This window comes from Labeo rohita, chromosome 5 (assembly GCF_022985175.1).
Source record: "Labeo rohita strain BAU-BD-2019 chromosome 5, IGBB_LRoh.1.0, whole genome shotgun sequence".
In the NCBI taxonomy this organism is placed as follows: Eukaryota; Metazoa; Chordata; class Actinopteri; order Cypriniformes; family Cyprinidae; genus Labeo; species Labeo rohita.
Genome location: NC_066873.1, coordinates 6874167 through 6890180, shown reverse-complemented (window position 1 = coordinate 6890180; position 16014 = coordinate 6874167). Strand labels below are relative to the sequence as shown.

General features: G+C 41.3%; 1 protein-coding gene and 1 non-coding gene across 2 annotated transcripts in view; both read left to right on the top strand.

Moving 5' to 3' along the window:
• Positions 1 to 2744: 2744 nt before the first annotated feature.
• Positions 2745 to 2863, top strand: LOC127166223 (5S ribosomal RNA). The gene has a single exon (XR_007827870.1). It is a non-coding gene; the product is annotated as a 5S ribosomal RNA (ribosomal RNA).
• Positions 2864 to 13829: 10966 nt separating this feature from the next.
• The window catches only part of sapcd2 (suppressor APC domain containing 2), a 51122-nt gene continuing 48937 nt past the window's right edge, over positions 13830 to 16014 (top strand). Inside the window, exon 1 of the mRNA XM_051110732.1 lies at positions 13830 to 14670. Within this exon, the coding sequence (XP_050966689.1) occupies positions 13947 to 14670 (724 nt within the window). The 5' untranslated portion in view covers positions 13830 to 13946. The remainder of the gene's footprint in view (positions 14671 to 16014) is intronic.

Below are 16014 nucleotides of genomic sequence, written 5' to 3'. Positions count from 1 at the left end.
TTGTGTGTGAGATGGTATGTTTTGGAGATGGCTGGGGCCATTCAATAGCTGCAGAAATCTTGGAACTGTCCATTTCTACACCTTGAAGGCTGAAGTTATACCCCAGGAATGAGGTTTGCTTGACGTGGCATTCACACTTCTCAGCTTTTACATAAAGTTGGTTCTCTAGCAGTCTGGATTGCACAGTCTTGACATGAGTCTTGGAGTAGATAAGGATGTCGTCAATATATGCAACTACATACTTGTTCAAGAGCTCTTTGAAGATCTCATTGATAAAAGACTGAAAGACTGCTGGTGCATTAGCTAGCCCATATGGCATGACCTGGCATTCATAGTGCCCCTAGTAGTCAAAAATGCTGTTTTCCATTCATCACCTTCTCTAATTCTGATGAGGTTGTAGATGCTCCGGAGGTCTAACTTGGTGTAAATTGTTGCTTCTTGGGCAGCAGGCACTAATGGTAATGGATAACGGAATTTAACTTGACATTGTTCAAGCCGCGGTAGTCAATGCAAGGCCGAAGTCCTCCATCCTTCTTTTTCACAAAGAAGCCTGCAGTGGCTGGGGAAGTAGATGGGCAAATGAAACCAGAACTGAGAGCTTCCTTTGTGTATTCTTCCATTACCTGGGTTTTTGGGTGTGATAGGGGATAGATCTTACTTTTGGGAGGCATCTCATTGGGTAGGAGATCTATGGCACAATCCCAGGAATGATGAGGTGGAAGTGGGGTAGCTTTAGTCTTGCTAAAGATTTCTTGATACTCCTGGTAGCATGATGGAATGGTGACTGATTTGGAATCAGGACTTTCAATACTTGTGGATAGAAAAGACTTGGTAACTATGGTGCTCAGACAGTAGAAATAGCAGAACTGTGACCATTATGTAATCTCACCATGATACCAAGAGATGACTGGGTCGTGAACAGATAACCAAGGGTATCCTAGGCAGAGGTTGCGTTAGACTTTAACATTGTCCGTCATTTTGAAGGACAGGGTCGTAAAAATTTCATCATAATCTATTATTACCCATCATTTTAATTTTCATATTTTGATTATAATAAAACATTTAATTGCTTTTATTTTTGTTCATTTGGTTCATTTTTATCAACCAATACTGATCCTTTAATCCTGTTTTCATCTGAGGAATGAACAGTACATAGTGTGCCTGTAATGATTAGTCTACTGAGTTTAGAATGAACCCAAGTGCATTTTCTTGAAACAATGAAGTAATCCAAAATGCAAACATAATCCAAACAGAGACGAGGCTTGACTAGACTTGACATGGCATGAAACAGACTTAAACAGAAACATAAATTTACCAACAGCAGGTTACAACATCAATACATGACCAGAGACAATGGCTACATGAGGGCTATTTATATCAAACAATGAGGGTCACATGACAAGAACCAACCAATGAGAAACAAGACACATGTCTAGAACAACCAATCAGAAGATGACACATTGAACAAGGGAACCAATAGCAGGATAACATGAGGGCAAGAGAATCACATGACTAGACAAGGGTCATGGCTGAACTGACACTGACAGTGAGAGAATTCATAATAGGGAGAGAAAGATTGGCTGGTAACACTCACCTGACTGGTAATTTTGGTGGTCCTCCAGGCTTTTAGTGGACATACGCCATTAATATGGCCTGCCTCTCCACATCAGCCAGCGTGATCTTTCCTCCGTAGAGAGTTTTGTAACTCCTAGCTGCATAGGTTTGAGGATAGATTGAACAGTAGGTAGGGCTGGATTGAATATCGGAGAAGCTTGGTTGGTGACTTGGATTTAGTGAGGTTGCTGTGCATGCATACCTGTCAACCCTCCCGGGATTCTCCTGTATTTTACCTTTCTAGCTCGCTATCATCCCGTTTAAATATTTTCCCATATTTCTTTCATATTTTTAACCTTTCTAGCAAGTAAAAACTGTTTTGATACATGAAACAGTATAGAGTTTATGGAATCCATTGTTTGTATGAAACAATAGAGTGAATCCACGATACCAGGATGGCAGAATTAAGAAATTGTACACATAATATCAAATTGAGCATTAATATTTAATTAGCTAACCGAATGCCAAGAAAAACTATTAAGCATATAGCACCAACTTAGGTTGCCTGGATGAGTCTGAGCTTTTACCAGTTGTTATCAGGGAATAACATACCTTGGAATGCCATGACTGACAAATCAGAATCAAGCATTCCACAGAGCAGTGCACTCTTAAAAATAAAGGTGCTTTAAAAGGTTCTTTGCAGTGATGCCATAGAAGAACCATTTTTGGTTCCACAAAGAACCATTCAGTCAAAGATTCCATCTCTTTCTTACCTTTTTATAATCTGAAGAACCTTCTAGCAAGTGGCAAGTTCAAAAGAACCGTTTTTTGTGAAACAGCAAGGTTCTTCAGATGCTAAAGTAGTAGTTCTTTATAGAACCATTTAGACAAAAAGGTTCTTCTATTAGCTAACCGAATGCCTTTGTGAAGCACCTTCATTTTTAAGAGTGTCCACAAAGAACCATTCAGTAATACTTTTTATTTAATTTAAAGCACAGCCTTTGTGAAGCACCTTCATTTTTAAGAGTGTGTAATACTTTAATTTAAAGCACAGCCACTACAAATTCAGACTTAACACCTCTTATTTACTAAGAGATTATTCTGAGGTTAAATAAAGATTTTAAATCATAACAAGAGTTTAATAGCAATGATACTGGGTTTGAAATCAAATGTTTGCATAGCTATGCTTTGCTTACGGCCATACCACCCTGAGCGCGCCCGATCTCGTCTGATCTCGGAAGCTAAGCAGGGTCGGGCCTAGTTAGTACTTGGATGGGAGACCGCCTGGGAATACCAGGTGCTGTAAGCTTGACTATTACTTTCTCTTGTTTAAAGTGATAAAACATAGCTTTTTTCCCCACCAGATTTCTGTTATTATCCATCAAACTAATCCGATCGCTCGCTTTTAATCTATAACCGCGAGTGCAACGCCGCGCTGTGTGTTAGCATTCCGTTTGCCGGTTAGCCTGCCATTTGCGTTCCCACTCACGTCTCTATTCACGTCTACTACCGCTTTCCTTTTTTCCCTGGCTCTCGTTGATCGCTCGTTTTTATTCTACAACCGCGAGTGCAGCGTGTTTGTAGTGTGTTAGCCGGTTAGCTTGCCATTCACTTTTACTTTTGCTCTACTCATTTTTCTACACAAGTTCATCAGACAACAGTGGTGAGTTGAAATCGTTCTACAACTACGGTGAGTAATGGCTTCTTCTCCTTTCCTGGTAATCTGCATCACCTGTCATATGTATAGTTTATCAATCTCTGTCAGCAGCGAGGGATTCACATGTGATAAATGCAGGGAAATAGTTAGGCTGACAGAGAAGATTTCAGAACTAGAGACACACATCCAAACTTTAATCGAGGATAGTAAGAATGTGAGGGCATTAGATACGGCTTTGGATGCGACTAGCTCAGGAAGTCCCGTACATTGTTCGGTTCCGGTAACTTCACCTTTGCAGCAGGGCAACTGGGTGACTGTGAGACGGCATAGTCGCGGGTCAAAACACCGCTCTTCCGTTCCGATCAGAACATCAAACAGGTTCTCCCCACTTAGTGGTCAAAGTGCTCTAGTTATTGGCGATTCTATTGTACGGAACGTGAAAATAGAGACACCAGCCACCATAGTCCAATGTTTACCGGGAGCCAGAGCGCCTGACATCTTGGCAAATTTAAAAGTGCTGGCTAATGCTAAACGTAAATTCAGCAAGATCGTTATTCACGTCGGCACAAATGATGTTCGACTTCGCCAGTCGGAGATCACTAAAAATAATGTTAAAGAGGTGTGTGAACTTGCAAGTACGATGTCAGACACTGTAATTTGCTCTGGCCCCCTCCCTGCGTATCGTGGTGACGAGATACATAGCAGACTGTCGTCACTAAATGGCTGGATGTCTAAGTGGTGCCCACAGAATAACATAGGTTTCACAGACAATTGGACAAGTTTTTGGGGCAGACCTGACCTGTTAAAAAGAGATGGTCTTCATCCCTCCAGGGGTGGTGCTGCTCTTCTCTCTAGTAATGTGGCATATAGTCTTAGAGTTTGCACTTGACTAACTGGGGCCCAGGTCAGGAAGCAGACAGACTGGCTAATCCGACCGTCTGCTAGCCGCCTCACGTCACCAAAATCAGTTAATTCTCAGCACATAGAGACCCTTACACCTAGATATCATGCTATAGAGACTGTGTCTGTTCCCCGAGCTAGACAATACAAAAGACGTCCAAACCAATTTAAGAGTAACAATCTAATCAACGTTCAACAAATTAAAAATTTACATAATACAGAGAAACAAATGATAAAACTTGGCCTTTTGAATATCAGGTCCCTCTCTACAAAAGCGCTTTTTGTAAATGATATGATCATTGATCATAACCTAGATGTGACAGAACATGTTACAGTTTGACAGAAACCTGGCTAAAATCAGATGATTACATTATCTTAAACGAGTCTACCCCTCATGATTACTGTTATAAACATGAGCCACGTCTAAAAGGTAAAGGGGGAGGTGTTTCTACAATTTATAGCAATATTTTTAGTGTTTCACAGAGAACGGATTTCAAGTATAACTCGTTTGAAGTAATGGTGCTTCATATAACATTATCCAGAGAAACAAGTGTTAATGATCCCCTACGACATTTGTACTTGCTACTGTATACAGGCCACCAGGGCACCATACAGATTTTCTTAAAGAATTCGCTGATTTTATATCTGAGCTGGTGTTGGCTACAGATAAGGTCTTAATAGTAGGTGACTTTAACATCCATGTTGATATTGAAAATGATGCACTGGCAGCTGCATTTACAGACATTCTAAATTCTATTGGAGTTAGACAACATGTGTCAGGTCCCACTCATTGTCGAAATCATACTCTAGACTTAATACTGTCACATGGAATTGATGTCAATGCCGTTGAGATTCTGCAGCAAAGTGATGATATCTCTGATCATTATCTAGCCTTGTGTATTCTCCAGATGACTAAAACTGTAAATTCAACTCCTTATTACAAGTATGGTAGAACCATCACTTCTACTACAAAAGATTGCTTTCTGAGTAATCTTCCTGACTTATGTGAATTCCTCAGCATGTCCAATAGCTCAGAAAAACTTGATGATGTAACAGAAACTATTGACTCTCTCTTTTCCAGGACTCTAGATACGGTCGCTCCTCTGCGCCTAAGGAAAATTAAGGAAAATAGTCCGACCCCATGGTATAACGAGCACACTCGCGCCCTAAAGAGAGCAGCCCGGAAAATGGAGCGCAGCTGGAGGAAAACAAAATTAGAGGTTTTTCGTACTGCTTGGCGGGAATGTACCCTATCGTACAGAAAAGCGTTAAAATCGGCCAGATCTGATTACTTTTCAACTCTTTTAGAAGAAAACAAACATAACCCTAGGTATTTATTCAATACAGTGGCTAAGTTAACAAAAAATAAAGAACCAACAGGCACTGACTATGCCCATCAGCATACCAGTAATGACTTCATGAACTACTTTACTTCTAAGATCGATACAATTAGAGACAAAATTGTCACTATGCAGCCGTCAATTACAGTGTCGCATCAGATAGTGCGCTATAGATCTCCTGGGGAACAATTCAACTCATTCTCTACTATAGGTCAGGATGAATTGTATAAACTTGTTAAATCATCTAAACCAACAACTTGTATGCTAGACCCTATTCCATCTAGGCTACTAAAAGACTTGCTTCCAGATCTCATAGATCCTCTGCTAAATATTATTAATTCATCACTGTCATTGGGATATGTCCCCAAAACCTTCAAACTGGCTGCTATTAAGCCTCTAATTAAAAAACCACAACTTGACCCCAACGAATTAACTAATTACAGACCTATCTCGAATCTCCCATTTCTGTCAAAGATATTAGAAAAGGTTGTATCCTCACAGTTATCTTCCTTCATACAGAAATATGATATCTGTGAGGATTTTCAGTCAGGTTTTAGACCGTACCATATTACTGAGACTGCTCTTATTAGAGTTACAAATGATCTGCTCTTGTCATCCGATCGTGATTGTATCTCTCTGTTAGTGCTACTGGATCTTAGTGCTGCGTTTGATACTGTTGACCACAACATTCTCTTGAATAGACTTGAGAATTATGTTGGCATTAGTGGTAGTGCATTGGCATGGTTCAAATCGTATCTATCTGACCGCCATCAATTCGTGGCAGTAAATGAAGAGGTATCATATCGATCACAAGTGCAGTATGGAGTACCGCAAGGCTCAGTACTAGGGCCATTACTCTTTAAGCTTTACATGTTACCCTTGGGTGATATCATCAGGAAATATGGTGTTAGCTTTCACTGCTATGCTGATGATACCCAGCTCTATATTTCTTCGTGGTCCGGCGAAACGTACCAATTTGAAAAACTAATGGATTGTGTAGTTGAGTTAAAAAATTGGATGACAAGTAATTTCTTACTGCTAAATTCTGAAAAAACAGAGGTGTTAATTATTGGGCCTAAAACCTCAGCGTGTAATAGCCTACAACACTGTCTAATACTTGATGGCTGTTCTGTCAATTCTTCGTCATCAGTTAGGAACCTAGGTGTGCTATTTGATGGAAATCTTTCCTTTGAAAACCACATTTCTAGTATTTGCAAAACTGCATTTTTCCATCTCAAAAATATATCTAAACTACGACCTATGCTATCAATGTCAAATGCTGAAACATTAATTCATGCATTTATGACCTCACGGTTAGATTATTGTAATGCTTTATTGGGTGGTTATTCTGCTCGCTTAATAAACAAACTCCAGCTGGTCCAAAATGCAGCAGCTAGAGTTCTTACTAGAACCAAAAAGTATGATCATATTAGCCCGGTTCTGTCTACACTGCACTGGCTCCCTATTAAACATTGTATAGATTTTAAAATCTTGCTAATTACTTACAAAGCCCTGAATGGTTTAGCTCCTCAGTACCTGAGCGAGCTCCTATCACATTATAGTCCCTCACGTCCGCTGCGTTCTCAAAACTCTGGCAATTTGATAATACCGAGAATATCAAAATCAACCGCGGGCGGGAGATCATTTTCTTATCTAGCGCCCAAACTCTGGAACAATCTACCCTACAATGTTCGGGACGCAGACACTCTCTGTCAGTTTAAATCTAGATTAAAGACCCATCTCTTTAACCTTGCTTACACATAACAAATCAACATATTCTTATAATTCAAATCCGTTAAAGGATTGTTAGGCTGCACTAATTAGGTCAACCGGAACCGGGAACCCTTCCCATAACACCCGATGTACTCAGTGCATTGTCAGAAGAATGGCATCTACGCTAATATTAGTCTGTTTCTCTCTTATTCCGAGGTCACATTAACCACCAGATCCAGTCCGTATCCAGATCAGATGGTCACTGCAGTCCCCCGGATCCAGTCCGAACCCAGCCCAAATGGTGGATCAGCACCTAGAGACGACCTCTACAGCCCTGAATGTCAGCGGAGTCCACATCAACTAGATGAGCCCCAGAGACGGATCCACAGTGAAGACCACATCACCTAGACAGCTGTCGGCACAAGACCACGGGAACTTTGGCCAGAGGAGAACTGGCCCCCCGACTGAGCCTGGTTTCTCCCAAGGTTTTTTTCTCCATTTGCCACCGATGGAGTTTTGGTTCCTTGCCGCTGTCGCCTCTGGCTTGCTTAGTTGGGGACACTTTCTCTTAACACAATATTGCATTTTATTTTATTGTTTTTGATGAACTACCTTTACCTTAAAAAATGAGTGTTTACTGTTGCCTTTGGCATTGTTGATGTACTGTTTCCAATTTAATACTGTACAGCCGCCTTGTCACAATTCTGTATTGTTAAAGGCGGTATATAAATAAAGGTGACTTGACTTGACTTGACTATGACAGGAAACACTGGCATCTAAAAAAAACAATTAATCTTAAAAAATAAAATTTATGCATAAACCCAATAAGCATGTGTCCTATTCTGTGTCCTAAACTCCTGAAACATTGGTGTCTCATTTCAGAGCAGTCAATGCAATTTATGAAAGAAGTCAGTTAAATCTGTATTTGGGGGTGGGTGTGTGAAAAAATTCAGATGTAATCCCCTTTGTAATCATTGAAATTTTTCAAAAGTAACTGTAATTTAATTACACATTTTTTCTCAGTAACTGTAACTAATTACAATTACATTTATTTTGTAATTAAATTATGTAATTCCGTTACATGTAACTAGTTACTCCCCAACACTGTATATGTAGGCCTACATGTAAACTGAGATATAACTTTCACTCCAAAGGCTATGGTTTAATTAAATATGAGCGCTGCAAGTTTCAAGGTCAGGTGCTGCGCTGCTTTGTTTACTGCGGCTACGGAGGAAATGGTTACATTCCTGGCAAAAAAATCCCATCTGCTGGCATAGAATGAATTAGCATTTTTCAATAAGCCCTTCTGCTCTGTTTAGACCAAAGCCAAAAATGACTCTTATTTTTTAGCAGAAAACACGCAGTAGTAAATGCAAACCAGCGGATCAACAAGAACATAATGAATTATAAACCTGTAAAGATATAGCCTACACTATATTTATATCTTTATATAATATTTATATCTTACTAAATGAATATAATTGTTTAATAATAGTTGTTTAAATTAAATGAAATTAATTAATATTAAATTACTTTTGAATTAATTTTAGTAGTGCATACAGCAAATGATTATTTGTTAGACATTTAAATTCCTGTTCTGTTATCCATTTTTCTTCCAAACATCTGTTTAACATTTGGACCAGTTGGGATTTGTATTCAGTGAGGCGGATATTAGTTTAGTGATATATTTTCCTTATTTTGTGTAACTGCTGTTCCCCTTTATCTGCTTTTTGAATGATGATCTTTTTTCAAACCAAACTGAGGTTTTTTCATCAGCATTTTTCCACCAGTCGACAAAATGTATTTACAGAGGAATCAGAGACATAAAGGTGCTCTTTGGTTAAAATTGATTAGTAACTGTACCACTGTTATGAATCCTGTCCGGTCGCCTGTACTTTTCACTAACATTTCACACCACACAGACTGTTGCATCTCACCCTGGACTACGTTTCCCATGACCCATTGCGCTGATTACTTATACACACCTGTGGCCAATCAGAGACCCTATATAAGCCTTGGACTTCCCCTCGTATCTCGCCGAATATTGGAGTTGTGTATTGGAGTTTGTATTGTGTATCTCTAGTTTCCTTGTTTCCTAGTTTCTGAGTTTCTGAGTTCCCTAGTTTCTGAGTTCCATAGTTCCCTTGTTCCCTGAGTTTAGCTTTCTCGCCTGGTGTTCTCGTTTTGTCTGTTTCGCTGCCTGCCTTTTGGACTTCTCACTCGTTTGTTCGGAATACCCCTTTTCCTCGCCCTTTGGATTACGTCCTGCTTCACGGACTATTCTTGTGTCTCGCTCCAATATACCTGTTTGCTATTGTTCGACCCTGTCTGTTTCTGACTATGTCTTCGACTTTGTTATTCAATAAAAGCTTGCATTTGGATCCGCTCGCTTCATGTCTCCCTCTCCACGTTACAGAATACTTGGCCATACAAGGATCCGGCAGCTTTTCAAACGGACATAACACAGGTATGGACACAACAAGAATATTGTTTAGACTCAAACAAGGCCCACGACCACTTGAGCAACATGTTTGCGAGTTTCTAGCCATCGCAAATCATTCAGATCTTCCTGACTGTATTTTAATAGAGATTTTCTGTGATGGTATAAATGAACCTTTAAAGGCAAGACTGAGACACGAGGATCCACGTTCATCACTTGCCCAATTCATGGACTTTGCTTTATTGTGCGTGGGCTCTCCGTTCACTGTGGGCGTCGCGGAGGAGGAACGCGACAACGCAGTAATGGCGGCCACAAGCCCTGGGACATTCTAGTTAGCATCGCTACTCCTGTGTTGAGTCGCGCTCGTAAAATGGTGGCCGCACCGGAGCGCGCTCACGTAATGGCGGCTACAGTGGAGCCCGTTCTCAAAATGGCGGCGAAGACAAAGTTCCGCCGTGTCACTGCTGCCACACCAGAGTCAAGTCAAGTTATGGCTGTTATTCCCGAGTCAAGTCAAGTTACAGCTGTTGTTCCCGAGTCCAGTCAAGTTACAGCTGTTGTTCCCGAGTCCAGCCAAGTTACAGCTGTTGTTCCCGAGTCAAGTCAAGTTACAGCTGAGTTTCCCGAGTCAAGCAAAGTCAAAGCTGTCGTTCCTGAGTTAAGCAAAGTCAAAGCTGTCGTTCCTGAGTCAAGCAAATCAAAGCTGTCGTTCCTGAGTCAAGCAGAGTCAAAGCTGTTGTTCCTGAGTCAAGCAAAGTCAAAGCTGTTGTTCCTGAGACAAGCCAAGTCACAGCTGATCTTCATGAGCCAAGTCACAGCTGAACTTCATGAGCCAAGCCAAGTCACAGCAGTTCTTTATGAGCCAAGCCAAGTCACAGCAGTTCTTCATGAGCCAAGTCAAGTCACAGCAGTTCTTCATGAGCCAGGTCAAAGCACAGTTGATCTTCATGAGCCAAGTCAAGTCACGGCTGTTCTTCATGAGCCAAGTCAAGTTACTGCTGTTGTTCCTGGGTAAAGTCACATCTCGGCTGGTCGCTCAGAGTCAAGTCACGTCTCATCTGACCTCCCAGAGCCTCATCGCGTCTCGTCTGACCTCCCAGCGCCTCGCCACATCTCGTCTGACCTCCCAGAGCCTTGTCGCATCTCGTCTGCTGCACCCAGATCATCAAGTTCACTTCATCATTACCCCAGTTTTGTATCCAGCTTGAGGGATGTATCGCTGATGGCCGCACGCTCAGCCGGTATCCCCAAACCTACTCATCTCACACTTCCTGTTCCAGAACTGTTTCCCCCGTCTGCAGCGCTTCCCTTGGTGGGAATCGCTTTGTGGTGCGTCTGGGTACTACCACTGGGTCACCGGAGGAGGCGTCTTACGCTGCAGAACCTCTGGAGGTGGCAGCGTCTACTGAGGCTGTGGATCCTCAAAAAACGGGGACGTTTGCTATAACTCCCTGCACCGTGGTAGCGCCTCGTAACACTCACCTAGCCTGTGTACTCATGCCTGATCCTGAACTGGCCACGGAGGCCGTTTATGAACTCTCTATCCGTCCTGTTCTGGCCATGGAGGCCATGTATAAACTCTCAGCTCCTCCTGTCATGGCTATGAAAGCCGTTTATGAACTCTCTGTCTGTCCTGTTCCGGCCATGTTTGGACTCTCTGCTTCTCCTGTCACGGCCACGAAGGCCGCCAACAAACTCCCTGCCTCTCTCCTTGTCGCTCTGTCTGCCTCTTCTGTCCCTGTTCTCCCCAGGTCCCAGTCCATGACGCGGGTTCCAGCTCCACCCTGGAGGGCTCTAGCGCCTCCAGCTCCGCCCTGGAGGGCTCCTGCTCCGCCTGCTCCGCCTGCTCCACCCTGGTGGGCTCCTGCACCGCCTGCTCTGCCCTGGTGGGCTCCTGCTCCATCTGCTCCGCCCTGGTGGGCTCCTGCTCCTCCGGCCTTGCCTCAGTCCCCAGGTCCTCCACATGGACCTGGCCCTCCGACCCTCGCCTTGTCTCGCCCCCGCCCTACTGTTCCCCTGGATTGTTTTTTGTGTGGAGCGTCTGGAAGCCGCTCCTTGGTGGGGGGCTCTGTTATGAATCCTGTCTGGTCTGCCTGCCACCAGAGGTCACCTGTACATTTCACTAACATTTCACACCACACAGACTGTTGCATCTCACCCCGGACTACGTTTCCCATGACCCATTGCGCTGATTACTCATACACACCTGTGGCCAATCAGAGACTCTATATAAGCCTTGGACTTCCCCTTGTGTCTCGCCGAGTATTGGAGTTGTGTATTGGAGTTTGTATTGTGTATCCCTAGTTTCCTAGTTTCTGAGTTTCCAAGTTACATAGTTTCCGAGTTCCCTAGTTCCCTTGTTCCCTGAGTTTAGCTTTCTTGCCTGGTGTTCTCGTTTTGTCTGTCTCGCCACCTGCCTTTTGGACTTCTCGCAAGTTTGTTCGGAATACCCCTTTGCCTCTCCCTTTGGATTACATTCACCGCTTATCGACCCTCGCCTGCTTCACGGACTATTCTTGTGTCTTGCTCCAATAGACCTGTTTGCTATTGTTCAACCCTGCCTGGTTCTGACTATGTCTTAGACTTTGTTATTCAATAAAAGCTTGCATTTGGATCGGCTCGCTTCACGTCTCCCTCTCCACGTTACAACCACAGATGTTTTTACAATACTTAATGTTTACAAATAAAAAGTAGTGCAATTTTTTTAAAAATATAAAATATATATAAGAATATATATGAAGAGTTTAGATGCAAAACCAGCTAAAAGCCATCTCGGTCAAAAAAAAAAGATAATGATACTGAGTGAATGCTCTCGACACATATTATACGTCCATCAAATACTTTTTCTTCAAACTCGCTAAAATACCAGCCTCAGCCCAATCAGAAGTACTGGTACTTACATAGAAACCTATACATCTGAGCCTGAAAAAAATTCCTTTTTTAAAGAAAGACGTCAGATGGATTTAGCTGGTTTTGCATCTGAACTCTTCATATATATATATGGGGGCGTTGGAGGGTTTGGGGGTATATATATATATATATATATATATATATATATACACATACATACATACATACATAAAAGTTGAGTGTCAAATATTAACACATTTAAATAACAGAATAAAGGAGTAATATAAGTTATACAGTTTAGCTACATATGAGGAAAACATAAAGTCATTGTGAATCATTAACTGTCTCTTTTATTGTGCCAGGCAGACTCATATTGAGCTACTAACACTTAGGAGTCCTTGTGTTCTTCTAAGAGCATCAGTGTGATGGGGGTCAGTAAATGTTAGTGAAACATCAGGACTGAAGCTCTGGTTAAGCTGAGAGAGAGTACTGGTTTCTTTTTGCTCACGTCTTGATATTTCAGGGCTTTGTGAGTGAGATGTGAGAGTGAGAGTCTGAGTGAGAGTCACTGAATTTTAGATGCTTACAGAATTTGACTGCCTCTTTTTTTTTTTTTTTTTAGTGGACATTTGCTTAATTCTGCCATGCATGCATTATTTGTTATGTGCCAGTGCAATGGGTATTCTTATTGAGCCCTGCATGCAGAATCTCAGTTGGATGTTGTTGTTTTTTTCTTCTTCTTCTGCTTCCATTTGGTGAATTCTTGATTTAGATTTGTATATGGACCCCACACCTCACTGCCATAGAGGGCAATCTGCTTAGTCACTGATTGTAATATATATATATATATATATATATATATATATATATATTGCCAAATTCTAATTGGGCTTTATCAAACAAGCCAGTTGTGTAGCATTCAGGTAAATTTACAGTATTCAACAAGTTTTAATGAAATAGGAATTTTGTATAAATAAGACTAATTAGAAGCAGAAAATATCTGATTTAATATATTCTGTTGATCAATGTTAGAACCACTGAGGAAGAAATAACACCCACATTTTATTTCTAGTTTTAAAAAATGAATGGATGTATGAGTAACATATCAGTTATTGTTATTGACATTGATAGTATTTGGCATTGGGTCATAAAGAAATGTTTTTACTAGTTTAGTTTTTTCTTTGCTTTTAAAAAATATGCGGGAAATGTGACTGGCTTACTGATATTCAAATACTTGTGCAGCAAAACTCAAATCTTTTGTTGCTGTAGTTTCAGCCAATCACGGTGAAGAAACTCTTCCTTTATCCAATGAGCGTGATGATCCCTGTGGCTGCGCGAGCGTTCGCAGGGTGGAGCTACAGAGAGAAGGATTGGGCTCAGAATGTGTGCGTGAGTTTGATTGGAGGCGGAAGCGAAATCCCAAATGAAAATAAGGCAACAAAACAGCTGATGGACAAGAGAAGAGAGACTTTGCTGTAAATAAAACTACTTAATGGCCTTAATACAAACAGAATCCAATGGCAAAGGTACCGGACTAGTCGGTATTCTTCAAAGTGGCGTCAGAAAAGTATGTCCAAGTTCTAAAACAGCGAAAATGCAGCCGAAGGACACGGAGTTTAGCACACAAGGTCTCCCAAAAGCTTTCCTTCATAGTTTGCGGACTTTGTTTGATATTCTTGACGATGGAAGAAGGGGTTACGTTCACATATCTGAGATTGAGAGTCGGTGGCGTGGCGCAGAGGCTCGCGATTTACCCGCTGGAGTTCTGGAGAGTTTGAGGCGCGTCGCACCGCATCACGGCTGTCTGACTTTCGAGCGGTTCGTCGCGGGACTTAGAAACTCGATGTTCAATCCCGAAAACGGCTGCAGATCGATCGTTTCAAACCACCAACAGCAGCTGAAATCACAGCAGAGAGCCGGCGGTACCGCGCGGCCGTTAGACTGTAAAGTTCGGCCGCTTGGACCGAGTAACGGAATAAACACACTCCACAGCCGGCAGAATGGACAGAACAGACGGCACGAGAGCTCTGCGTATTTAGACAAACACAGCGATTCTTCGCATTATTCTGGGGTTTCGGTCCCATCGCAGGGCTGCGGAGGACTCGAGAGATCTGAATGTTCATATCGATCTGATCCGATACACATCGGGCAAAATGCGCATCAGATCCGATCCATTGAATCACTCGCTCTGGAATCTCCTGATGTCCAAAACACAGGTAAGGGCATCACTGTCGTGAATTAGTCATAACGACGTAATCCTTTCACTTTATTCCAGAGATTAGACTTTAAAAAAAAAAAAAAAAAAAAAGTCAGGCTGTCAAATAGAGAAGAAATAAAGAAAGGAAACGACATGTTTGAGCTGCGTCTTTCCCAACCAATATCATGTAATAAAGTAGATATAATCATGAAGATGTGGAATGTAATATTACTATAAGTGAGATTTGCACAGCTACACATTGTAAATATTTACTGTTAAATCCAGGCATTGAATGTTGAAATAATGGAGAGCAGCTGACTTTATATTATGATCATTTTATGACATTTGTAGATTGTGAGAGCTGTCAGACTGATGACTCCTTTCGAATCTGTGTGAAAGCAGCTCTCAGTCCTTCATAATGACAGGAATGTTTGGCACTAGACCGTTTGAGACAAACAAACCCTTCACATACAATACAGCAGTAACCGCCAAAATACAGGTCAGACTCAATAAATTGACATAGTACTGACATTAAATCCAAAATATGTGCAAAGCAGCAGTTTGTCATATTAAGCCATCAACAAGCGCCAGGACACCAGTGACGCACTGTTTTGTTATAAAAAGTAATTTCTTCTTTTTTGCCAGGTGGTGTGCAGAATCAAAAACTGAGTAGGTTTCCAAACTTGGAAACTTCCATGGAAATTAATGGGAATATATGAAAATTAATGGGAATAAACTGGATATTTACAAATTGCAGGTTAGACTGAAACAGAACTTAAATGTAGTTACAAAAAAATCAGCATAGTATTAGTTAAAGTCGGCATGAAATCTATGTATCTGCATGCTAATCCAGAAAAAAAAATAGTTTGTCTTATTTTTTTGCATTCCTATTTGCTCAAATAGCAGAAGCAGAACTCCAGGATAATATTTTTAACATTTTTTTTTTTTTTAATTAAAGGAGAAAAACTGCGAGAGACTGATATTGGTAAAAGAGAAAACAATGTCAAATTTACCATCCCTCCCATAGACGCTGCATTAGAAACACCCTCGCATTAGCGTTAACTAGTTTTTTTTGTAACTTGACGAAAAGGTGATATAATACATATTGTTATAAATGTACATTTTAGAAAAAAATCTACATTTTAAAATCTTTCAAGGACTTATGATGCTGATGACCATTGAAACGCATCATCACAGTCTTGTGAAAATGGTCTATATCCAACTGCTTGTTAGTTAGTCTTCAGACTTCATAGTCAGACCTTCAGACTGATGGCACTTTGAATGGTGCAGCAGGATTTATACCCAGCGCTCAAAATTGTGTAATTACTAGGGGTGTGACGAGACACTAATCCCACGAGACGAG